This window comes from Meriones unguiculatus, chromosome 4, assembly GCF_030254825.1.
Source record: "Meriones unguiculatus strain TT.TT164.6M chromosome 4, Bangor_MerUng_6.1, whole genome shotgun sequence".
NCBI classification, from domain to species: domain Eukaryota; kingdom Metazoa; phylum Chordata; class Mammalia; order Rodentia; family Muridae; genus Meriones; species Meriones unguiculatus.
In genome coordinates, this window is record NC_083352.1 from 26900526 (window position 1) to 26927268 (window position 26743).

At 41.5% G+C, this 26743-nt stretch overlaps 1 protein-coding gene across 1 annotated transcript; it reads right to left on the bottom strand.

Moving 5' to 3' along the window:
• Nucleotides 1-5006: 5006 nt before the first annotated feature.
• Eri1 (exoribonuclease 1) lies at nucleotides 5007-25622 on the bottom strand. The gene is made up of 7 exons (XM_060381614.1): nucleotides 25401-25622; nucleotides 22109-22287; nucleotides 18945-19155; nucleotides 17099-17182; nucleotides 14968-15077; nucleotides 9975-10089; nucleotides 5007-6782 (listed from the first exon to the last, which is right to left on the bottom strand). The coding sequence occupies exons 1-7, from the start codon at nucleotides 25503-25505 to the stop codon at nucleotides 6540-6542; spliced, it is 1047 nt and encodes a 348-aa protein (XP_060237597.1). The 5' UTR covers nucleotides 25506-25622; the 3' UTR covers nucleotides 5007-6539.
• Nucleotides 25623-26743: the final 1121 nt, after the last annotated feature.

Consider the following 26743-nt stretch of genomic DNA (forward strand, 5'->3'; position numbering starts at 1 on the left):
TTCAGGAAGAGAAACAGGCCTTACGGAATGCATTTCACCATGCCTGTTTTCAATTACACATCGTATGTTAGAGTCTGAGGACACAATACACAAGAACCTACATAGAAGAAATAGTGAACATGAACCTTGGCAGCACCAACCAAAGGCCAGGTGGGCACAGAAGACACCATCAGAGTCAGGGAAGGCTCCTGAGGAAGCCAGTTCTTAAAGCTCAAAGCCAGCTCTTAAAAGCCACAAGCAAGAGACCAAGCTTGATGGACTACTTTCTGGGGACAAAAGGAGGAGAGCACTGTGTGACACACGTAAGGTGGGGAGAGCGATTAGCCCAGGGCAGACGCCTGCCATCAAAACTGGAAAATGTCAGAAACTGCACTGGGGCGTTTAAATGCCAGGAGTTTCTTTTGCCTTGAGAGAAATGTAAGCTTCTGAGACAGAAGCGCAAAGCATTCTTTCAGAGACTTAGGAGGAACAGGTAAGGACGGACAGTGTCTCCTAGTTAGCTTCAGCTGTCAGCTTGACATAGCCCAGTTATCTGAGGGAGTGTCAATGGGGAAAATGCCTGCATCAGATTGGCCTGTGGCTGGCTCTGAGGCACTTCCTTGATTGGCAACTGATGGGGGGAGGGTGCAGCCCACTGTGGGTAGTGCTACCACCAAGCAGCTTTCCTCACACTTCCTTGCTTGAGCTCCAAGTTGATTTTGCCCAAGGTATTTGTCACAGCAGCAGAGATACGAAACTAGAACACAGCACTCTGGTTTGAATGTATAGCTCACGTCTCAGGAAACCAAAAATTCCTGTGTTGATGTTGCTGAGCCTTTGGGAGGTAACTGAGGTCAGATGAGGTCATAGGGGTGGCCCTCATGATGGAACTAGTACCTTTTTGGGTAGAGAGACTGAAGCCTGTGTGCTCGTAATTTTTTTGCCACTGTTTTCTCTACATCATGCTAACATTGCAAGAAGGCCCTTACCAAAAGTACCACCTAGGCCTTCTCAGCCGTCAAAATAGGGAGAAGCCAACCTGTTCTTTATAAAGGCCCAGTGTGTGGTATTCTGTGGCAGCATCACAAAGTGGACTAAGGTAGCGACCATTAAATTGACCAATGGTTGAGGATGTGCTAAGGATGCATGGTAGAGCAGGGGAGAAAAGACCAAGAATCCTAACAGCATGTGAAGCTGTCTCACTGACAAAGACAAATCAATGAAGAAAAGAGACCCAAGTTCAAGACCCGGCGCAGGTCAGCAAGAACAGCCCTCTGCTGTGAACAATGTCACACAGCAAGAGTTATAATGTAAGAGTTCTATTGTTCTCCTCATCAAACAGGAAGGAACTTGTATCTAGAATTGTTACTAACAATAGCACATGACTTTGGATTGGTCAGTATTCACCCAACGAACAAAAAGAACCAACAAAACCACCCCCCTAAAGTGACTTAGCTTGAAGACACTCCCCTGCTGATGTAAAAGCGGATATGTAATGCTTCTGAGTCCCCATTTGCTCACCCAAGCCTTGACACACAATCCTGAGAAGTAACTGTTGGTTACTGAATCCAAAGGTCCTGCACCTACAGCCTTAATGAACCAGAGCTAAAACAAGGTTTAAACGGAAATACATCTGTACTGGAGACACGGCTCAGCAACTAAGAATAATGGCTGTTCTTGTAAAGGACTCGGGTTCAGTTCCTAGCACCCACACAGCAACTCACAAGCATCTGTAACTCCAGTTCCAGGTAATCTAATGCCCACCTCTGGCCTGAGGGCACTCCAACACACACATAAAAAAAAAAAACAAACACATCTTTAAGAAAGAAATGTACCTGTGCTGAAGCATTTTCTGCCAACAATACTACGTATAGCTACTTTCATAGCATTCACCTGAGTGTTTAGAAGACATCTAGAGGTAACATTAGAGTATCTGAAAACCACAGGCTCTATGCCACTATGACAGCAGAGCACACAGAACTGTGGCATCATGACAATTAGGTATCCACAGGTGGCAGGCAACACAGTACCCTATCCCCCAATCCCAAGCTTAAGGCTTTTAGCATCATAGTAGACATGTATTAACACTCCTCTCAATACTGAGGAATATTGGTTCCCTGCTGGTTGAGGTTGCAGTCTTGCCTGGCCCAGACATCCATTACAAACTTGAACTCGGTGCTAAAGGCAGAACTCCCTCCCCTAGCTGGGGTTCCCTGATCTCTGCCTGACTTTTTCTGGAAAGTGTCTTTAGACACAGACTCCCCTAGCCACACTTGATATTGGCCTCTAACACAGCTCCCTACTAGCTCTTCCTTCCCTGTGTCTATGTTAAGTACTGGCCTTCTACTTTTATGATAGGAGCGTGCTGTATAATGCAAATCAAGCATACCTGAAGTGGCTAGTTCCAACCAATTATGTTCACCTATTCTTGTAGGCCCCACCCACTCCCCTAGGGGATATATTATTAGCCTTTGTTCTCTGGGATTAAAGTTGAAATAGCCAGCAGCTGTTCCCGGGGTGTGTGATCCCTGTGCAGCGCTCACCCATAGTTGGTGAGGTTTCCAGAGTGCGTATTCACTTCTGCTGCTATAGTACAAAAAACCAAAACCAAAACAAACAAAAAACACAGAACACAGGCAAATCACTGTGAATGGGAGCTTGCCCAAAGCTTTATTTACAAGATCAAAATATTATTTCAGAGAACATCCATGCTACAAGTGGTAGCACTTACCTGTAATCCTAGCACTTAAGAATTTGAAGGCAGTCCAGACTACACACAGACACCCTGTCAAAAGCATATGTGCATGCATACACACACACACACAGAGTGCTCTTTTGATCCTAGCTTGCCACTTGGCTACCAGATCTGGTTTGTGTTTAGTTTGCTGATCCCTGCTCCAGTGTGAGCTTGATGCTGTGTGGGGGCAGGAGTATGGACAAGAAGATACTTAATGGGATCACTTGTTTATCAACACCAAAATCAACTAGGCATGCAAAGCATGTCAACACAGCCCATGATGGCAGAACTCAGTCTTCTCCACAGAACCTCAGAAAGTCTTCTGGAAGACATGACATACTTTCCACAGATTTCATAGAGGTCAGCTCACGTCTGATGTGGGTGACCTTTCTGCTGGTCACTCATGATCCCTCTTACTCCAGAAATCTTACTTCCCTTCTGCTCCAAGTTATTCTTCACATTTATGCTTGTAAGAACTCAAGAGCTAGGCACAGTGGTGCACACCTGTAATCCCAGCACTCAAAGAGGCAGAGGCAGGCGGATCTCTGAGAATCCAGGTCAGCCAAGGCTACACAGGGAAACCCTGTCTAGAAACAAAACAAAACAAAACAAAACAAAACAAAACAAAACGAATTCAGTAAGGATTGAAAAAAAAAAAAAGGAAAAAAATTCAGGAAGATGAACTACATGTTCCTTTACCTTTTAAGAAATTACCATTTAAATATGCAGGTTTTCATCAATTTACTAAAGTAACATGTTAGCATGACTCCCATGGTGTCATGTTCACCCAGCTGAGAAAATCTATCCCTACAGCAAGACAAGCAGGTCTCTACAGGCTAAAGAAAGGAAAAAGCAAGTCAGAAAAAGCTTTCTTTGGGGCTGCAGATGGCTCAGGGTTGACTGACAACTTCTCTTGCATGGATTCAGGTTCCCAACACCCACGTCAGCTGCTACCAACCACCCGTAACTCCAGTTCCAAAGCATCTGACACCCTGCAGCCTCCACAGAAGCCCAAGGCACACAGCGCACATAAACTCACACAGGCACACACATATAAAAGAGATTTTTTTTTTTAAAAAGAGAAAACCACTTCTTCATTCTTTTTCTTGATCCAGTCGAAGGAGGGAGAAGTGGAGAGTAAGAAAATAAAACAACTTCAGAGTCAGTGTCAGTATTTCATACAAACAGGAAAGACAAAATCAGACAAAATATAGCTGAGTATATATACCATTGGTGTGAACTTGAAAATAATACAAGGGAAAAAAAATCTCCATGTGTCCAAGCAAGTAAAAGGAAAGCAAGGAAATGATCATGGCTTCTGGCGACTAAGGTGAAAATTAAGTAACTTAATTAATTATTATTAGTGTAGTGTATTATAGCAGTAACAAGATCAAATATCTTTATATACAATGGCAGCCATTCTTCAGCATTTTCCTTCTAAGAATTACCTGATTCTATAAACATCATCTCACAGAAGACCAAATCAAATCAGGGGGGCCTGGCAGACTCAAAAAGTGACTAAACATAATACTTAATAGAGCCAAAAGAAATCTTAAAAACTTGCATTGTTGAATTTTAAAATTATTTATTTATTTATTATTTTTTTGAGACAGGGTTTCTCTGTGTAGCCTGGCTGTCCTAAGTGCTCTGTAGACCAGGCTGGCCTTAATCTAAAAGTCTGCTTCTGCCTCCCAAATTCTGGAATTAAAGGCTTGTGTCACTACCATCCAGCATTATTATGATTCTTTAAAAAAAAGGGGGGGGGGGGGAAGTACTTGCTTAATTGTCAGGAAGAAATTTAAACATCCTGATTAAAAAACAAAACACACAAAAAAATAAAAAACCAGGAAGGCGTTAGTACTTCCTACTATTCTCCAATTTTCCAACTGTAGTTTCAGCTATTCAGTAGCAACTACGCAATCGGGTGACAAGCAATTATTTTTCCAGGGCATGAACCTGCCCCTATGTCAACACGGCTTATGTGGGAAAATCACCTGAAGAGTAAGCAGTAAGCCTGGTGAGTGGGCCTCCTGGCAGCTGTCACTTACAATGATGTGCTATTTTCCATCCCTCTGCTTCTAAGCAGAAGCTCACTGGCTCAAGAAATCCACAAGCCTGTATGTAGTAAATTCTCATGCCACTTAAGGATATTAACTATCTTTTCTCCCACGCACAGGGTTGGAAAACATTACGAAATCTCGATTAACCACAGAAATAATGTGGCATCACAATCATTATAAAAGGTTAACAAACAAACAACAACAACAAAAAACAAGCAACGTTGATGAAATTAGTTCATGAAAAGCTTGAGAGGGGTTTTAATACAAAAGTCCACACTTTTAGCCTCTAGATAGTTTTGCATCATTATCTCCAAAGTACAGCTTGATTTTAGAAACAGTAAATATTTTCCAATATATTGGTCACTGACTAAGACAAGCCAGGTACTTTACTAACTATAGCACAAAACATTTAACCTCACAGCACCAAACAAATGTCAGTGTTCATTGTGAGCTGTCGGTCAGTTTCAAAGTGGGGCAAATACATTCCCAATGAAGAGCGAAGCCAATGAACAAAACTTCAAAAACACCCACTGACTTGTACATTACAGCCTTCATAATTTCACTCTTACTTTCTACTGACACTTTTTGTCAGGGTGGCTTCAGAGTCACCTTTGCTTTACGCCTAAGTACTGGAATTATTTGTGCCACCAGGCTGGCTCTTGTAATTCGTCAGTCTCATCAGGAACTGGACTTCTAACTAGACCCTATAACTTATGACAAGGTTTCCAGTTACGAGATGAAACTGGCAGATGTGTCCTGGTATACTTTATGATAAATTGCTCACCTGTTGTGGATGCCCATGTGTGTGTATGTGTGGGTGAATTCTAGTGGTGTGCATGCAGAGGGTCGTAGGCTATCCTTGAGTTGATTCTCTCAGTCCAGTAAACTAGACTGTCAAGCTTGGTGGTAGGGACCTTTAGAAACCACTACCTGGCCTGAATGTATGCAGAAATTGTGCCAAAAATACCCGAATTTTGTCAGCGTAGTAGCAAGCACTACGCTGAACGGACCAGAATGTGCGGTGCACAGGACAACTGTCCCTGCCACCGTCTCGGGTCCTTGGTTTGCCTCCAGGTGGTGCTGGCTGAGCAACTTATCCACGTGCTACGTAGTGAGGCCTACTGTAGTTGTGTCTATACCAACTCGTAGACTTTTGCTCTTGTCATTATTCTATAAACAATACAACCATTTGGTTGTAGGTTATACACAAACATGACGCCATTTGAAGTACAGAACTTGAACACTTGTAGAATCTGTTACCTACATGGCATTCCTGGAATACAACCTTCAACCATAACCCCTCACCTTCACCCACAAACTTAAAATATTAAAAGGACCATGTTTTACATAAAGTTCAATGGGAATATAAACACTACCTTTTAACTCTTTCCTCATTTCCAAAGCCAAATTTAATTTAATGGTGGTAATATAAAAACTCATTTCAGATTTCAATTATCAGTAAAGACATGACATTCAAGGAATGAAGCAGTAAGACTTCTCATTTTAAAACCGAAGGAACACAACTTGGACATCTTAAAAAATTCAGTTCTAAGCAGGAATGGTTACTGTGTAACAAATACTGCTCATATCAAAAGTGCTGGTGGCAAAGAATTCCATGTGTCCTCCTACAAAATGTTTGCATATGTACTCATCTAGTTGAAATTGTAGTAAGCTTGCAAATGTTTAAGGTGCTTGAAGGCTCACTAACTCAGAGTCATTCATCTACTTTTTCTTTGTAGCAACTGATCCAGAGAAAAATGCAGTTACTTTCTACTATGTGGCATCTGTGGAGCTGGGGCGCCCTCTATTGGTAAAGAAGAGGACACGCTCATCAACTGTCCTCCATGTAGTCTTTCATTGATTCGGAGATCACATCCATCCTGCAGCATACGAACTGCTATTCTAGCAATGTTCTTAGAGTCATCAAGACCACTGTGAGGCCGCCCATCATAATCCATTCCTAATTTTTCAAGCATTATGGTCAGTTTGGTTTGGCTTCTGGGAACCTGGAAAACAAACAGCCTAGTAAGTAATTTAGCTACTCTGAACATTTAAATTGAAAAAAAAAAAAAAAAATCGTAAGCTGGCACCCCTATTCTAGTTTTCCCTGAGAAAAGCAATTTAGCTAAGACACAAAAGCTTTAAGAGCAATTATGAATATGCTCAAGAACCTTAACAAGGAAATGAGTAAATGGCTGAATGAAGACCAGGAAAACAAACAGTTGAATGATATAATAAAAATAATCCAAGACATCAAAATAGAATCTAATAGAAGAACAGAAATGACCAAAGAAAAGTCAATGTCAGGTGTGGTGGAACATGGACATGAACGCTCTGGAGGCAGAGGCAGGTAGATCTATCTCTGTGAGTTCAAGGCCCGCCTAGTCTACAAAGTGAGTTCCTAGACAGCCAGAGCTATATTAGTAAGATCCTGACTCTAAAAGACCAAAGGAAAAAATACATAAAATTTGAAATGAAAAGCTCAGTAAGTCAAAATAAAAAGCTCAGGGGAAAAGCTGAAGTAGAAGAGAGAATTTCAGGTCATAATGTCATAGTAAAAAGAAAAGCTAATCAAAGAAAATAACAAATTAAAACAGAACAACAAAACAAAAACCCAAAGAAACAAAAAACTCAGACACAAAATATCGAGGAAATTGGGAATGGGAGATTATGAAAAGAGCAAACCTACAAGTAATAGGTGCAAAGAAAGAAGAATAAACGTAGGTCAAAGGCACAGAAAACATTTTAAACAAAATCTCTGAAGATTTTCCTAAGAGATACCCATCAGGTTCAAAAGGCATACAGAACACCAAATACACTGGACCAGAAAAGAAACTCCCCATGGCACTTGAGTAACTGAAACACTTCAGTGTACAGAACAAGGAAAGGATACTGAAAGCTGCAGGGGGAAAGAGCAAGTCACATATGAACGGGTCCACTAGAGTAACATGTGACTTCTCAGTGGAAACTGAGAGCCAGAGCACTCAGACTGATGTACACGCTGACAGAGCACATGCCCAGGACAGACGACCAAACCCTGCGAAACCATCAATGACAATAGCTGGGCAAAGAATCATATTTCATGGACATAAGTGTGGGCCAGCGTGCCCTTAGGCTAGAGAGCTGGATGCCCATCTTCCAGTCCTAACGAAGGTATTGACCAGTGGGGAATGAATTAAAACATGGGTGATGTTGAGTAGGTGTAGTGGAAAAGGAAGAACTTTCCAGCAAGCTTTGCCCAAATCAATTCTCAATGATCTAGGGTGATGAGTTGCTGTTTTCTGATTCAAAATAGTAAAGAAGATGAGTGAGGGCATCACTTAGGCAAGGCTGACTGAATTTACATGGGCTGGAGCTGAGTCATGGCCCACCTTTTGGTTTTGAATTTTCTGTAACGCTAAAAAAAAAAAAAAAGTCTTTTTAATTTCTAAAATGTGACAAGAAAACTAACAAGGCAGAAGAATAGAAGAAGCCCTTTGGAAAACTGTCCTTGTGTTACCTAGCAATGTCAATGATGCACATAGCCCGTGACCATCAGTTCCAACGCCAGGTTTATAGCCCAAGGAAGTGAATACATAAAGGTACCAAAAGACATATTTAAGAGTGTTTATAGCAGCACTGTCCAGAAGAACACTAAACTAGAGCAAATAAACCAACAAATAACACTCCCTGCCTTGCCCTGCGGCTGCCAAATGTATTTTTAATAAAGTGTTTTAAGAAAAAGTACTTAAGAAGAAAATTGAATTACTAGTTAGGCAGGGAGGCACATGCCTGTAATCCCAGCAATTGAAGAGGCAGATGGATCTCTGTAAGTTTGAGGCCAGCCTGGTCTACAAAGTGAGTCCAGGACAGCCAAGGCTACACAGAGAAACCCTGTCTCAAAAAAAAAAAAAAAAAAAATCAAAGTACTTTAGGACACACTTTTCCAAAAGATGTAAAAGGAGAAAGATGATGACACAGATTATGAGACACGATAGAAAGCAAAGAAAACGCTCAAGTTAAAATTGTAAGATTAATGGCTCCAAGACAGTAATCCTGAGAGCCACAGACTATTTGAGTTCTGAGAAGCGTCACGGTTTGACTGGTGAGTAAAGGAGACTTTCTGCCAGCCAGGGGTGGTACACAGGCCTGCAACCTCAGCACTCTGCCAGAGTTCCAGCTCAGCATGAGCTACGTAGGCAGTGAGCTCCTGCCTCCTAATGATACAAAGAGCAATCGATAGAGACAGGTTTTGTGAGTAGTCTCCATGGTCACCAGCCATAAGCATCGAAAAATGATTGACTATAAAGATGCAGAGTGGGATGGGCATTCTGGGACAAGGGTGTTAACAGAGCTGAAGCATCCTTCACTGTAGGAACTCCAGAGGTATGTCACAAGAAAAATTCAAATACGGCATAAGCACGAACAAGCAACTGAAAAAGTACAAAGGTAAATATGTGAAGAAACAGCTTTTTAAAGTTAAAAAAATTATTTTAGAACAAGAACCAGTTCTGATGAGAACTGTGACAGGAAATGTACATTTCTCCACATCTTAAAGTATTACTTTAAAAGTCATACTACTCATGAATGTTAAGTATGGTCAAAATAAAGTTAAAAATGAGTGGAGACAGCTTAGGCATACAGTGCTTGCCCAGCGGACATGAGGCCCTGGGTTCAATTCCTCGTACCATACAAAACCAAAATGAAATAAAATCCCATAGCATTTGTTCCACAAGCAATCTATGTATGCATCTCTGCCCGTTAAAGGTAATGCATTACACGAGAATATAAGACAGGGAGGGGAATGTACTTCTAATCTGAACAAAAGCGAGATTGTAAAACCAAAGAATTAGATGGCTTCTTTCATGTGAAAAACACCTTAAAAAACAAAACAAACCAAACAAAAAAACCTGCCGGGGACAGAGGGATGGCTCAGCTGTTAGGAGCACTTGTTGCTCTTGCACCCAGGATGGGTTCCCAGCACCCATCCTGTGGTAGTCCACAACCATCTCTAATTCCAGTGGATCTGACACCATCTTCTCCTCTATGGGCAGGAGATGTACAGATGCTGCACATAAATACACAGGCAAAACACTGGTTCACATAAAAAAAAATTAAAAACCTAAAAAAATTTAATACCTATACAAAATCACAGCAGAACACATATGCAAAATAGAGGACACATGATAAACAGCATCATAAAAAGTAAAACTTTTTACCTTATAAAAGTTTCCGTATGACTTTCGAATATTGATCCACTTCTTAGCAAAAGGAGGGTACTTGAGTCTGCTGAGTTGGCACTGGATGTTTAAGAACTTACTCATATCCCAGGAACTTAAGAAAAGAGAAAAGTATTAAAAGCAAATGCTACATATTATTACTACAAACAATATTTTAAGTGGTTCTGTTTGTGCTTTACTAACATTAACTTTCTCATATTCACACAAAATACCAAGCTTAGGAAGTTAACCTTGATTGCTAGAAAATACTTTTAAGCGTTAGAAAGAAAAAAAAAAAATTGCAGTGTTTTCTTCACAAACTAACTCTTACTAGGCTTATCTTGATTGCTTTTGTGATTCTGATTCTTGGCCAACCTCCACCTTGCTGAGTTCTTCTGTGTAATTGCTGGGATTACATGTTAGATCAAATTTACCACTGCTCTCACTGTTAAGGTCAGTGCTACAGGGCACACTGCAAGATCCTTAATCCTGCCGCACACAGACCAGCCAAGTGACAAAGTGAGAGCCCTTATCTCAAACTAAAGCCAAACCAGGTTCAGTAGTGTGCAACATGGAGATTGGGTTAATTCGAATGTGGCTTTTCAAAACAGAAGCAACTGGAATCATCAGGGGGAAATTTTACAACTCCTCCCCTCAGTTACTATAAAATGAAAAACAGCTGCCCCCTGGGATCCTACTGTTAGTATTTTGGAACACAACCTGCTCCTGGGTTACCCAGCAACCTATGATGTCATCATGTGTTGCCAGCCAGGTGGCCACACCTGGAAGGCGTGGTTACCTTGCCCCTTAAAGGGCCGACCGGACAAGTGGTCTCTCTCTCTCTCTTACTCTCTCTTACACTCTTACTCCCTTACATTCTCTCTCTCTCTTGGGGTGCCCCCCTTGCCCCTTTCCTTTTCTCTCTCTCTTCCCACGTCCTGCTCCCCCCTCCCTCCTAATAAACTTCTTGCAGAGAATACAGGTTTAACCAGCCTCAGGATTTTTAACTTTGGTGCGTTGGCTTGGTCTTATTCTCCAAAAATGATGTTATTAATCTGTAGTATAGCCTTAGACTATTACAAGCTATAAACTTTTATATACTAAATCATGTAAAAACTCTTGTGCTCTCACTTCAATAAATTATATTCATGACTTTTAAGGTCCTAACTTAGCAAGGACAAAACCTAAAGTCCTAATATTTAATGGTTAACAAATGCAGGTTAATAGTCATTTCATGCATACATTTTTATAGTCCTGCAGATGCAAACATGGTCTCACTGCAATTTTTAATAAACAGCTGAGGATGGTCATTGAGTCACCATATAGGAGTTGGTAAAAATAGTGAGCCACCCCAAAGGGCTCTAGCCCTAGCTGCATTCCGAAGCTGCTGCTGTTCCCGCAAAATAGCAAGAAGTTTGCATAGCCAAAAGTCCGTTTTGCCAGGTGACGTTTTCAAATGCAGCCAAGTGGATGCTGGTCCCGCTGCTGACATGCCAAAGCTGGCTGCTGGCAAACTGGCCTCTGGAAGTCAAAATGCTCCCAAGCAGGCTTGTCCTCTGTGCCCAGCCATGGAAGTTCAACCAGCACAAGAGCTATAGACACTTCCAGCCTTCTAGCTCGTTGGCCTGGCGGAGGATGAATGGCTCCTTGACTTTGCAACCTCCACAGCTCTCGCACAGGTCTGTTTTTGGCCTCAGAATGAGGTCCCATGGTCATATTGCCAACTTCTATGTTGGGAGACTTCAGGTGCCTTCCCAGTTCTCTTCATATGCAGGAGACCAGGCCTTAAGCCTAAGTCCTAGAGCTGCTATTTTCAGGCCTAGACACAGTCCAGACTCAAGAAACAGGCCTAAATGAAACCTTTTACCATCCCTTTAGTTAAAGGACAATAAATGTTCATAGCAGTCTCAACCATGTCTCATGATAAATAACTAAATACAAAGGTCCCTGTCAAAAGACATATTTGAGAGCTGTCTTAAGGTTAATTAATACAAGTTATACGTATTTGAGAGTCTTAAAAAGTGTCTTAAGGTTGGTAAACGTAAGTTATACATGTTTGAGAGTCTAAAAATGTGTCTTAAGGTTGGTAATGCAACTTATAAATGTTTGAGGGTCTAAAAAATGTTTTAAGGATGGTAAATGCAAGTTATAAAGGTTACAAGGTCTAAGGTGATTTAAGGTATCATAAATAGGTAAAAAGGCTTAATATTTCCTCCTGTTGTTATGCTACTGTTGTACTGACTGTCCAGAGTAGGTAAAAAGGCTTAATATTTCCTCCTGTTATGTTACTGTTGTATTGACTGTCCAGAGTTTTGACCTTTATCAACAGGGCTCTAATTTATTAATCTGACTCTGATACAAAAAAACATTCCACTATATCACTATTATATCACTATAGAACTATTATGGTTCTAAGCTCAAGATTGTAAGTCTCCGTAATGTGTATGATTATACTAAAAGTTAAGATCAAGTGAATTTCCCTTTTACTTCATAAAAGGCTTTTGCCTTTTCAGAGCTCACCTTAAAAAATACTTATGCTATTAACACAAATATGTATGTCTACTGCCTTTTTCTACAGTGCACAGTACAATTGTAATACTAACATGCCTAAAGTTTTATCTCCTTCTTAAAACTTAAAAGTAGTTCTTGTAAGCTGCAGAAAGTCCACCTAAATCCACCTCTCAGGTCAACTGGACTCCAGATAAGTACTGTTCCTGTTTGCTCTCCCAAAAGTTTTCAATGTATACCTACAGGATTTTCTCCATAACCTACTCAATTTTATCTTTGCCTATATATGTGTTTCAGTGTCTGGCCAGACAGAGATGTTTACTATACCCACAACAGCGCCAAAGCAGCTACAGGTGTTCAACTCTGACCTCATGGACTCCCAACAAGCTACAGATGTTCAACTCCGACCTCACAGACTTCCAACAAGCTGGACCTGCACCTTCCCTCCCAGCCATGGATGTTCTCACAGACCCTGGAAAGCATCAAAACAGCCTATTCTTCCTGGACTTGGCCAACATTTCAGCCTTTTGACCTCCCTACAGCACCCCCAGTGTCAGCAGGAAGTAGCCAGAAGAGAATCTACCCCTGTTATTCACCTGTTGTTAACAAAAGGCTGAAATGACATGCTTCAGGACTAGGACAAGCAGCTCCAGGTTCTCCCAGAGTTCCGCAGCCCCTACCTGCTGCCTTGCATGGCTGGCAACTCTATTGACAACCCTCTACCCTAAATTTTCCAGGGCAGAGGCTTCCCTTACTCTTAACCTTGCACTCTGACCATTTTGTTGCTATAATTCTCTCTCTCAAACCCTTGCATGACAATTAAGAGCTGCTTCCAATGAGCCTAAATTTATATACTTTAACTTACCTTATAAAAAGCAGCCCAAGATCCCCATTTTTTAATTATAGAAAAAGGGAGGAATGTTAGTTATTTTGGAACACAACCTGCTCCTGGGTTACCCAGCAACCTATGATGTCATCATGTGTTGCCAGCCAGGTGGCCACACATGGAAGGTGTGGTTACCTTGCCCCTTAAAGGGCCGACCCCGACAAGTGGTCTCTCTCTTACACTCTCTTTCTCTCTCTTACACTCTTACTCTCTGTCTCTTACACCCTTACATTCTCTCTCTCTCTCTCTCTCTCCTGGGGCGCCCCCCTCAACCCTTCCCTTTTCTCTCTCTCCCCCCATGTCCTGCTCCCCCTCCCTCCTAATAAACTTCTTGCAGAGAATAACCAGCCGCATGATTTTTAACACCTACTGCTTCTCACCAACTGTGAGCAGACTGCCTCAAGTATTTCTGGAGGCATCAGCTACTAATTTTGCTACTGCTCTAATTAAAAAACAATCAAACAAAAAACAAAAACCATCATACCAATTTTCACAGATCTGTCCCGGACTTTAAGATTCTAAAGAACCACCTCTACGGTGACCTGAAGAAGCGACCGTCAACGTTAGCAGGAGTTCTGCCATGTTTAAAATCAGTAAGATTTCTCGAGAGCCCTGTCAACATTCTTTCAAGTTTCTAAAGCCGATGATGAGCTGGCATGTTCCATGTGCTCCTCCCGTTGTGCGTGCAGACCTCTAACCCTTCTGTATGAGCAGCCCTCTAACATGGGGAACATCACCACAGCATCAGCCACAACACTAGCTGCTTATGGTCTTCCTTCACCTTTAATGCCTCTGTGGCAGAGTGACTATGGAACAATGAACATAATCCTTTTTTCAACCCTTCAGACTTTCCTATGTACACTTTCATTTTTCCTTTTCTTTTTTCAGGGAGAGGGCCTAAGTAGATTTTTGAGAGAAGGTCTCAAAATATAGCCCGGGCTTGCCTCAAATTCACTATGTAGGCTGACCTCGAATCCCTGATCCTTCTGCCTCTAACTCTCAAGTGGGGGATTACAGATGAGTAATCTGTAAATCCAGCTGTATTTCCCTTTTCATTTAACAAGGAAGTCTGGGCTTGGCACTATAGGAAGTGTTACGGAAGACTATGGGGAATAAAATGGGGTAATAAAATGAAAGGAATCCAACTTTCTTACAAAAAGATCACCCATCAGAGAGTTAAGTCAGAACACTGGACACATGGTTACAAGCAAACGCCATAGTGGGCACAAGGTCGCAAGCAAATGCCAAAGTGGACACACAGTCACAAGCAAATACCACGGTGGACACAGGGTCACAAGCAAATGGCATGATGAAAACCGGGATACAGACAAGCTGTTTCAGCACAGCACAGGAGTATGGATCAAATTGGGTCTCTGGTCATAGATTTGATGTGATAGTGGCTTTCCCTCCTTTCTTCTGTCCTGAGAATTCAAACTAACTAGAGAAAGAATGTGAGGAAAAAATAGACACTCTTTCCGGAGGAGTGACTCCTGGGGAGCTTTAGAAAATAATAACAAATACTCAGTAGACATTCTAGAAGTTAAACGAATAAGAGCCTCTTTGTTGTTAAAAAGAATTTTAAAAGTACTTCCTACTCACCCATCTGTTAATATGCAGTATTTGTACTTAGTTCCTAATTCCTTTGACTTCATCCATTCAATTACTTTTCTCAGGACCTGAGGGAAAGCATCAGCTCTGTCTACCTGATCCTGAAGACAGAAAAGGAGAATGAGATTAGGGCAATTACTGCCGGTAGCCCTTCAACACACCCAGACATAAACTGGAGGGAAACAGTGTATGAACTGTTTAACTTTCTGTGATTTCTATGACTTAGATCTACTTGCCCCCTAAATGTTCACCTGAGACAATTAAGAAATCATTTCATAGCCAAGACTTAGGGATGGCTTTCAATGGAGTATACAATTCTCCTAAATTTAAGACATAGGAAAATCCTGGTTTTGTCAATTTGACACAGGTCACCTGGGAAGAATGAACCCCAACTGAGGAATTCCCTGGATCAGACTAGCCTGTGGGGGAAGTGTCTTAACTGCAGATGCAGAACAGCCAGAGCCACTGGGGGCAGAACCATCCCTAGGCAGGTGGCTAGGGACCCTGCTGAGTAAGAAAGCCAGCTGCGCATGAACCAGAGACCAAGTTAGTGAGTGAGGCAGTGAGCAAAATCCCTCCTGAGTCTCTTCCATTCCTGCCCTGCATTCCATCACAATGACGGGCTATCATCTGAAAGTATAAGCTGAAATAAACCCTTTCCTCCCAAGTTGCTTTTGGTTGTGGGGCTTATTATGGCAGTGGAGAGCAAACTAGAGCAAAGATCAACCCCAGTGGCTCTTTGTGGTAAACTGATTCTTTAGACAACAGGCAAATCTTCCATCTAAGCGACAGCTCCTAAGAATGCTCCCCATCTCAAATCTCACACTTCTCCACACTACACTACGCTACAGCAGTGTGTATGGCACAGTATACCACACTGCCATGGGGCTGGACTTTCTAAAATGTCAATCTGACACATTGCATGTCCCTTACACTTGCCCTCAGGAGCATAGAACCCTTTATGATTTGCTTGCTCCTGCCCAGCTCAAACATTCTGAAGAGCCCATAGATTTGAGCCATCCTGAACTACACTGAGCTCTGCCCAGTCCTTCCTTTCACCCATTTTCTTATCAAGATTCAGCCCAAGTTCATCAAAACAACGACGTATCTCTCCTTCTAAGATTAATGTAAGCCCTCTGTAGGAATATCAACACAACCTAATAAAGTACTGACTTGTCACCCTTCTTACCCAAACTGTGACTACTGTCTTATTCTGTTTGGTCTCCTGACTTAGAGACAATGGAAGCAGAAACTGACTAGACCTGACATATACAGTGGGCCCTAAACTTTGTGTGGAGAGAGTGAACAAACTAAAGAAGGAACCAAATAAATTAACAAAGGCCTGTACATTAAAACATAAGCAAAACCCATAGATTAACCAACTGTAAACAGACACATTTTAAAGCCTGTCAGTGAGTATAGCACACGACACTTAGCCTAACGCTCCATTTAAAACTGAGATACTGGTGGCATCATTACAACTTTAGTGGGTAAGTAACAAAAATGTTACCAAGCATAGAGCTAGCTCTTTGGCTTTGACTGTTGTTTCTGAGGTAAGGGTCTACCAGTGCTGCCCAAGCTAACCTCAAACATCTGTGTTCAAGACTGCCTCTCACCTCAGAATTGTGCTTCTACCCCCTTAGCATGCGAGACTATGCACACAGCGCTGCATCAGCTCTAAAGCTTTTTGTTAAAAAAAAAAAAAAAAAGGCTTTACCATTGTTATATTTTATTATGGTTTTTTAAAAAATTCCCTTTTAATTCTATGTGTATGGGTATTTTTGTGTTCATGTGTACTCTGTGTGTGCTCGGTGCCTATAAAGGCCAGAAGAGGGCACTGGATCCTGGGTCTACAGTGAACCTCCATGCGGGTGCTTGTAATCAAACCCACACAGTCTATCAAAACAGCCAGTGCTCTGAACCACTGAACCATCTCTACAGCCCCTTTTGTTGTGGTGGTGGTTTTAATTACAGTATGTTAAGACTTTTACCAAGCAAGGAAAATAGCACATTAAATTGCTTATAAGAATATTTTTTAAACTACCCACAAAGTAAATCAGTGATTTAAGGATTTCCAATTTGAAATAAACAACCACTAAAACTAACAGAAATTAAAACATACCTGAGTAATTCCAGTAAGGCTGATGCAGAAATCTGAAAGCTGCGCATTGACCTCTGGCCTCACATACTGCTGAAACGTATCTTCCTGCAGGGGAAGGAGAGAAGTGAAAGTGCTGTAAGTGAGTGCAGTGACAGACATGCACAACAAATACAGCCACTGCAGAACTATATAGCTGTTCACGGCAGATATTTCAGACTTTTCTAAGGAAAATCCCAACAAAAAGCCCTCTGATATTTAAATGTAAAGACATAGCTTATTTTGAGTCTTAAAAAACAGCAAGTTAGCAGGTGTCTGAAAGCAAACCTTCAAATCAGAGCTTTTTCTTGTCATATAAAATGTTGGTCATCTTGTTTATACTACTTCAAGACCATTAAGCGTACTGACACAGTTTAACTTTACAATAGTGGGTTGCAAAAAACAATACATTCTTTGCAAATAAGGCTTCAGTTGTAGGAAACCAGCTCTTGTTCATTTCATAAAAGCATTCAAGAAAACTAAATACCAAAAGCCAAACTTAATGTGATGTATAGTAATTTAAAAGAACACCAATTGTGTAGCATTTCTTAAGCTTTCATGTTGGTTTTCAAGTTTATGATCCCAACTCTGGGAACTTTATCAGCTTTAAGGAAACTGCTTTTTCCTCCAGTTGAACACTGCTTCCCCAAACCAGGGCCCACTGGAGTTATTTTTGAAAATTAAACCAATTTCAAATCCTCAAGATTTAAAGGTAGCAATTGTTAATCTCAACTAAATATAGATAAAAAGTAAGGAATAATTTTTTGTGGAAAAAAGTTAAAAAAAATCTTATAGTTATTTTTCTTCTATGTGCATGTGTGTAGACAGTGTCTGTGTGCACATAAACACACATAAGTGCAAGTGCCTACAGAAGCCAGAAGAAGGCGTCGGATCTCCTGGAGCTGGAGTTACAATCAGTTGTCAGGTAACTGATAAGGGGCCTAGAAACCAAATGGCAGTAAATACTCTCTCCAGCCCCCAAAAAGTTTAAAAATTAAGAGTGGCAAATGTTCATACTATCCAAGAACAAAATATTTTTCTAAATTGAAGGGAGGGGTACTTTTATATGAGTGTTCTGTCTGCATGTATGCAGAAGAGGGTGCTGGACTCTCTAAAACTAGTTACAGACAGTTGATAGCTGCCTTGTGGATGCTAGGAATAGAACCTGGATCCTCTTGAAGAACAGCCAGTGATCTTAACAACTGAGCCTTCTCTCCAGGAATAAGAACAAATTCTTAGTACACTCCGATCTTACCATGCAACAATCTGTTAAGCAGAAGTTTAATGAAAACTGTAAAAAGAAGAAAAGTAAAAGAACAGCAAAGAACATTTTAATTTCTAAAGTTAAGTGTTCATTTACCAGGTTTTTCCTAATAAGAATTTTAAACACACAAAGTCTATAGAAGTCTGTGAGGTCTCAATATATTGTTTATACCTTAATTATTATTTGGGAGTTTTGTTTTGTTTGGGACAAGGTTTCACTATATAGCCTTGGTTGGCCTAGAGCTCACTATGTAGACCAGGTTAGCTCTACCTGCCTCTGCCTCCAAAGTGCAGGGCCTCTCATAGCTCTAGATTCTTTTCTCTGGGACCAGCACCAGGCACCAGAGCATTTTTTCCCATTTTATTTGTTATGTCCCTAAATATACTCTGCAATTGCTTCATTATGGTTTTTCTATTAATCATGTTGACACAGAGCTCACAGCAACAGGCAAAAATCTCCTTTAATATTCTATTTCTAGCTAAAATGGCAAAAAAGAGCTCCCAGATCAATAATGAAACCAGAACAGTTGCTACTAAGAATAAAATGGAAATACAGCAATTCACTTACGATTTCTAAGGTGTGTGTATTCAAGAGAACAACAGGAAACTCAATAATTTCATGTATGAACTCAGCTGGATTTCCCTCTTCACAAGTAGCTTCAAAGTCAATAATACAAATGTAGTCATAGTAACTGTCCACACAATTGCTTTCTTTCAGCATCAGCTTCTGCTTCTTGTAATAGTTCTTCAGTCGCTTCTTTAGAACATCCTTGACTCCTCTACAAAACATACAATTGGGTAAATGTTACAGTCAAGGTCACAACTCCTGACTGCTGGTGCTGGGTTGCACAGTTGCGGCCACAGCATAACTAACAAATGCTAGCTAAAACAAATGTGAGAAAAGAAAAACTCAAAGCCAAGATAGCAAAGAGCTAATAAAAACAAAACATTTAACACAATAAAATCTTCCTGCAAAGACAAGTGTTTTCTTCACTTGTATTGAAATACCTAGTATTTCAAGCTATATCCTTGCACACACACAGCACTGCCCTATGTGTTAAGACATAGATGATATAAAAACTGAAGCGAACAGGACAAGCTGTAATGCTGGGTAAAAAATTCAGATGAATTGAAAACACTGCACTCTTTCTTCTGGATTAAAGGGTTAGATGACTACAAAAAAAGATCTTAAGGGTATGAAAGCATTATGGCTCTAAAACTGAATGTAGCTACTTAGAAAATAATTGAGAGAACACTACAATACTCAGTAAGAGTCTGATTAAACCTAGGTTGCTCGATTTCTCAGTCATATCGCCAATCAGTGACTTAAAACTTCCATGTTTTAAGTAGTTTTCCTTTCTAAACTACCACTGAAGCATGGAGTAAGAATCCAACCTATGAAAACAATAATCCAAATTATGAAAACGATAATCAACCAGTTGATTGTTTTAAGACAAAATATTTTAGTTTGTTTTCTTTTTTTGTCTCACTATGTAACCCTGGCTGTCCTGGAACTATGTAGACCAGCCTGGCCTTATAAGTGGAGATCCTGTTTCTGCAGCCTCCTGAGTGCTGGAGTATTTTAGTGTTTTCTTTACACATTATCAAAACCTAGAAATGTCCCTCAGTCCCTCAATCCTTTTCATATTAATATACTGAGTCACCTGTGAGATGTGACTACTTTAAATTATTTTTATTCTTTTTTCTCATTTCATTTATTTATTGTTTCACTAAAGAAATGGCAGTGCAAACATGATGGTGGCACAAACACTGAACTAGCTGCCCAGGGTAAAGTCTCTCCCCTCTAACATCAGCCTTGCCCCTCCATATCAAAACACCATGTTTCCCAGCTCTGTCTCCCCAAGCTCTCTGAACCAGGCTGTCCTCAATCTACTACAGCTTCTCTTAGCTTCTTGGACTGTGGCAGAGGCCACCATTATCACAGCCTGAAGTATACACTGCTTTACCTCACTTAACTGAGCATGAAGCCGGGTAGTGGTGGCACACACCTTGAATCCCAGCAAGGCACATGTGAGTATCTGTGGGATTGAAGCCAGCCTGGTTTACAGAGAGAGTTCCAGGACAGCCAGGGTTATGTTGAGAGACTATCTTGAAAAAAGTAAATAAATAAATAAATAAAAATAAAACAAAAAAGATGTGGGCATTAATTCAATCTCTTGTGTAAGTAATCACCAGTAGCTTCCTCTGTCACAAGGTAAAAGCAGACTTCAGCAAAGGGTTCCTTCACTTTGCCTCTACTTATCATTTTGGTATCACTGTCAAACATTGCTTCTCCCCACAGCACACTGAAACACCATAAGCTATGATCATAATTATGTCACTATGTGCCGTAGCCTGAATATGTGGCACGCTTTAAATTCTTTTAAGTGTGATTGTACAATAAAGACAAGAACATATGACCAAAAACAAATAGAACAGAAATTACAAGGTTTTCTTGTTTTGTTTTTTGCCTGAATCTACCTTCCTTTTCCTATTTGGCATAATTTAAATGTCATACTTTTGAATTCCTGGGACAGACAGCTTTGTACCTGACCACTCCAATTGTGACCTTTGTGTGTTTTCACAATAATGAGATTTGCAGAGTGGGGGACTGGGACTGTATTTACCTTTATATAATGTCAATGTCTAGTGTGTTGCTTACGAGTTCAACACAGGCTTGTTGAATAAATGTGTAAACACACATCTAGACCTCTAGCTTGCATGCAAGCAACTGACATTCACACCTGGGAAAAACAAACATTTCTCTCATTCAATCTTCTATAGGCTGCAGGTTGTACTTTAGTAACGGAAAGAATGGAGAGAAAATAAAAACTCTGCATACACACTATGATAGAGACAACCCGGAGGGAAAAACAGGTAGGTGCTCCCTTGAAAAGTAGCACAGTTCTGTCTGAAAACAAGCAGAGGCCATCACTTAGAAGGGATAAGGATTCTGTCTGCCTGGAAATAACGTTTTCAACTATTATGTATAGTCAGGTTTTTCTTGATGTTTATCAAACACTATGCATGTTTTTGGGTGCTAAAAGCCCTGCTTGCCACATACCTCAAACTTCAGAAAAGTAGTGACAGGGCTAGAAAATGGTTTGGAAAACTTAGGTGTGTGTTTCTCAGAAGACAGAAGGGTTCACTGAGCTACGCTTTCTCACTCAATACAGGAAACGTGATGGACACTATCAGTTACTTCAGAAACTAAAACAAAGGGACTGATTGTAAGTGAATGTTAGCTACCTGATCCCAGACAAACCTCCTTTATAAAACTATAAGCAAAAAAAAAAAAAAAAAAAATACCCTCTCCCATGTCAACTAGATGAAGGACTGTAAAGCATGTGAATCAAGCCTGTAATACTGCACCCAGGAGGCAGAGGAGGGCTGTGTCTTCAAGACCAGCTCACACTACACCAGACCTTGTATAAGAAGTAAACACTAAGTAGACATATCTGCTACAGCAGCCATGCCTATACACCTAGACACTGATGGGATATTTCTAAGAGTCACAAACTCTCATTTGGAGATCTCCTTTTGTCATCTAAAGGACAGCACTAGAGCTGCATGCCAAAGAATGTAAATTACAGTTGTGATTTGAATTATCTCATAGAAGCAAATTTTTACTCTATTATCATTTGTTTTTTTTTTTTTTTTTACTACTTCTGTAACTGGAAAGTTATTCTGGAATATGCTTCAAGTAACATGTTACAAGTTAGTTTCAATTACCTTGTTTCAAGCTTAAATTCTGAAAGTTTAGCTCTGAGTTCCTCCTTACTCATTCTGTTAATACAACCATTTGCCAAAGCAATCTCTTTGTAAACTGGGTCACTGAAGTCACTTCCATTGGAGGTAATAAACTTAGATCCATTTGTTTCTTTGCCGTCAAGTCGACATCGCTGCTTTTTCTATGAAAAAGGGAAGAGAAGTAATTTATAATTAGTGCAAAAAAATGTTTAAAGATGCAAACTCCTACGGGATTTCCAGGCTACGTGTACAATGAAAGGTCTCCCCTTGGCGCCAGCAGAGGAGGGCAGAAAGATGATAGATGTGTTTCCAATATAATTGGCTCCACTCTATTCTGAGTCATGAGATTCCTTAGAGGCAATGAAGCTAAGTAAAAAGAGGACAGGTAAAAGAGTCAGAGCAATGACAGTACAGAGCCTCAGCTGACCATTTTACTAGCAGCATGGCCTTGGGTTATTTGCCTCTGATCTGCAGTTTCCTCACCTATGCAAATATAATTGTCCTAGATGATATTTGGTGATGGTAAACAGTATTTAGGTAGCATTTGTTCAAAGGACGAGATTGTGTATACAGGAGGCTAGCTACTAATAAACGGTGATTTTACTTATGATCATCAGATAAAAACAAGCTCTTTAACAAACAATGTCCCCAAACTTAGAAATAGGCCATTTAAGTGACCTTTTACATCATTGTGCATTTATGAATCCATGACTTCCTGAGGACTTCTTAGCCTGGCTTCACTTCACAAAGTTAATAGGACCTGCCCTAAATGAAAACAGATGTTAGTCCAGTACTAAAACTTCCTAGTACTTGAAGCAAACAAACGCATTCTGTTTCAAAGCTCACAATTTAGGCCACATATTATATCCATTATTCAAATCTACCGTGTTGCCTTTTCTGTCACATGACTCCATTCTATTTTCCTCATAGGCAGACCTAAAGCACAAATACACTAATTTCTAAAGAAATGCTACATATATAACCTATGTTTTTAGAACTGTCAAGAAGTTTACTTCTTGACAATCAGGACTGGCGAGATAAGAAACTCATTTTCATAGAACCTGGACATTCTATAATTTTCATGCACCCAATTACGTATATGTGTGGTTTCTATCATTACTAATAAGACATCCTTTTACATTTGGGAAAGGATCATGAACTTCTACATTAATGCTCTATAGCTGAGAAGTGCTTTAGTATGGAACTTAAGGAATGGGTGTGCACACTTTGCTGAACAAAAATATGAGTATCTCAAAAAACTGCTGTTCTTTTTCTATTGAGAAGGGGGTTCTATCTTCATCTTTGAAAGCCTTTTATAAATGAGCACAACTTACTGTTTCCAAGTTTTATAAAGTAACCAGAAAGCAACTATTTCTAAATAGAATCTGTTTCTACCATCTTGTTGTCAAAAACTATGCACTACCTATTTACATAAAGAAAAGCCTTTGCATCTGCATACTGAAACAAAAATGTCCAAACATTTTAATGTGTTTCTTCTTTCCTTCTACTGGTTGACATCAACCACCGAAATTAGATTGACTGAAATTTACTAAAGCCCCTGCTCAGATGTAGCCTATAGGCACCTCAGTCTCCATGTGGGTCCCCAGTAAGGAGATGAGGGGCTGTCTCTGACATGGATTCTGTTGCCTGCTCCTGGGTCACTTCCCCCTGTTGGGGTCGTCTAGTCAGGGCACAGAGGAAGCGGATGCAGCCAGACTTGATAGGCTGGGATCAGTTGGTAGGGGAAAAGGGGGCCCCCTTTCTAAGGACTAGGGGAGGAGAATGGGGGGGGAAGACCTGCATGAGATGAGGGGGCTATCATCAGGATGTAAAAAATGAATAAATTAAAAAAATAAATTTAAAAAAATGTATTAGCTAAATCTCAAAAACAACAAAAAACTTTGTGTGGCTGAAGTCAAGGAAAAAATTATATATATATACGTATATATATGTATATATATATGTGTATATATGTATATATGTATATATATATATATATATATATATATAAAGAGTACTTAACAAAAAGGTTTTAACACAAAATAGCCACTAAAATTAATGTAAACACAGACCCAGGTCTTCAAAGCAGTCTATTTCAAAGTTTCAGGACTTTGAAAGACAATATTGACTTCTCTTATAAAAAGAAGCTTCCCAAAATAGCTGTAAAACAGACTCAAATGATGTTATTGACCAAGATGTTCAATTAGAAGGAACGGGGCATCTTTCCAGGGAGAGCAAGGGAAGCTTCTTCAGGCTTCCTAAGTACCAACTTAACAAAGGGGATAAGATAAAACTAAAAATCCAGAGAAGCATGCTGGGGACAAGGGGAGCACAAGATCCTTAAGGAAGGAAACCCTCCACTATAAAAGGCAGCCAGAGTGGACAGCAAAGATGTGCAGTATGAAATGAGCAAAGGTGGCAGGGGCAACCCGAGGAAGGAACGGAATGAATGGAGCAAACCAGACACACTCAGACTGCTAAAAGATTATCTGGAGACTTGAGAGACAGCTTAGCCATTAAAGCAATTTCTGTTTCTTCCAAGAGGATCCTCAGGATCCTTATCTGACTTCAGGTCTTTGCAGACACGTGCACACACGTGGCATTTATTGACACATTTTTCATTTAAAAAATATTCTAAAGGCTATCCTGGCTACTACACGAAGGTGGACACGGAAAGAACAAAGGCGGGCCCCTTTCGGACATCCACTTTTCTGACAGTTTGGTTTTGAGTCTAGCCTTTCATGGCTAGAGCCATCTCTCTGGCCCTGCGAACACCCCGGATTTCCAGTGCCCAACGCCTATTAGGAAAAAGCTACGGCTCCCAGCATCTCCTTCACCACCCGCGGCGCTAGCCAACGCTAATCCAGCCAAGAGGAGCAAGTCAGTCCTGGGAACCGTCTCACGATCCTGTCGCTGTCTGGAGGATGTGCCAGCGGGGTGCCAAATTACTTAGCGAGCCGGTGGTGGCTGAGTTCTGGGGGAGACTGCAGGGGACGGGCGAGAGGCAGGGCGAGGGTCCCCTCCGTCTGGGAAGGGGAGCACCCCGAGGCGGCTCGGAGCGGCTCCCTGGGGGTGGGGTGGGAGCTGACCCGGCCAATCAGCGCCGCGGGGCTGATGGAACGGCAGCGCGCCCGCGCAGGCCGAATGTTTACGCAGAATTCTCACTTGGAACTTCCCGCCCGCCCTCCTCCCTCGAGCAGAGGCTGCTCGCCCCGACGGGGACGCCGGGGCAGGGGGGTCGGCGGGCGAGGCAGCCCCGCGCGGGCACCCTCACCTCGGCGCTCAGCGGCCGGGACTCCTCGCTCTCCGGCCGCGGGGTCTTCTGCTGAGCCGCGTCGCCGCCGCCGCCGCCGCGCTGCCCGCCCCGCTCGTCCTCCATGCCTCCCCTCGCGCCGGGAGGTGGCCGCAGACGCCCGCCGCCTCTCTTCCCTTCGAAAAACTACCGCGCTCGCGTTCCCGCGGCGGCGGCCACACAAACTCAGCCCGACGCCTCCTACTTCCGGGAGCGTGCGGCGTCGTCACGCCGCGCAGGCGCGGTGCGCGGGAGCGTGCGCGGGCTCAGGAGGGCGGCGGCGGCGGGCAGCGGGCGTGGGCAGCCTGCCGTGTTAGCGGTGCTGTGCCCCCTGGCCCGGGATGCGCGTGGGAAGCCGTCCTAATTAGCGTTTGCTGCGGGTTCTAAGCTCTTCCCCCAGCCCCAGTCGTTAAAAAAGTCCATTAATCTCCTTCTTGTAGCCGAAGCTGCTTTGAAAAGTTCCTCATGTCGTTTAAATCTGCAGGGTTTCCCCCCCCCCCCTTTTGATGCTGTTTGGCATTGGGTGACTTTTTCATTCCTTTCATTTAGGGGAAATTTTATTTGTGTTCACGGGTGTTTTTCCCTGCAGGCATGTCTGCACCGTTTGTCTGCAGTACTCCAGGAGGGCCGAGGAGGGCGTTAGGTCCCCTGGGATTGGAATTAGAACCAGTTGGGAGCTGCAGTGTGGGTGCCGGTGTTACAGATGCTTTTGAGAGGCAAAGGAAGAAACTACCATTCCAGCGGAAGTGTCTGGGCAAGGCAAACTATTCTTGATCAAGCGGGGATGCTCAGAAAAGTGAATACACAAAAGATGGGAAGTGAGTTTGGTGTTTATTCTAACTTAGTGGTTGTGTCTCTTCCTTGAAGTCCCATCTCACAGACTTACTCGGTTGGCTAGTCTGAAAAGAACAGGAAATGGAGAAAGGGGAAGGGTCACTTCGTGAGGCCATCAGATTCTCACAATAAAAGAGCAGTTTTGTGTAAACAAAACATTGTTTTGTATTTTTCTGTATCTGAAGGACTGAAATATTTTCATAAAAGTCTTACAAGGTGGGGAAAGATAAAAAGATTTTAATTCTTTGTCCTAAACACAAGTTTTATAGTATTCATAGATGTGACTCATAGTTGATTATTTCTCACACTGGGGATTGAACCGAGGTCTCTGGAAAAGCTGCTCGTGCATCTGAACAAAAAGAGCCACCAATCCCAAATACTGTTTATTTTTAAAATATGTTATTTATTTTATTCTGTGTGCCCGGGTATTTTGCCTACGTGTCCATCTATGCACACTGGGTATATACAGAATGCCAAAAAAAAAAAAAAAA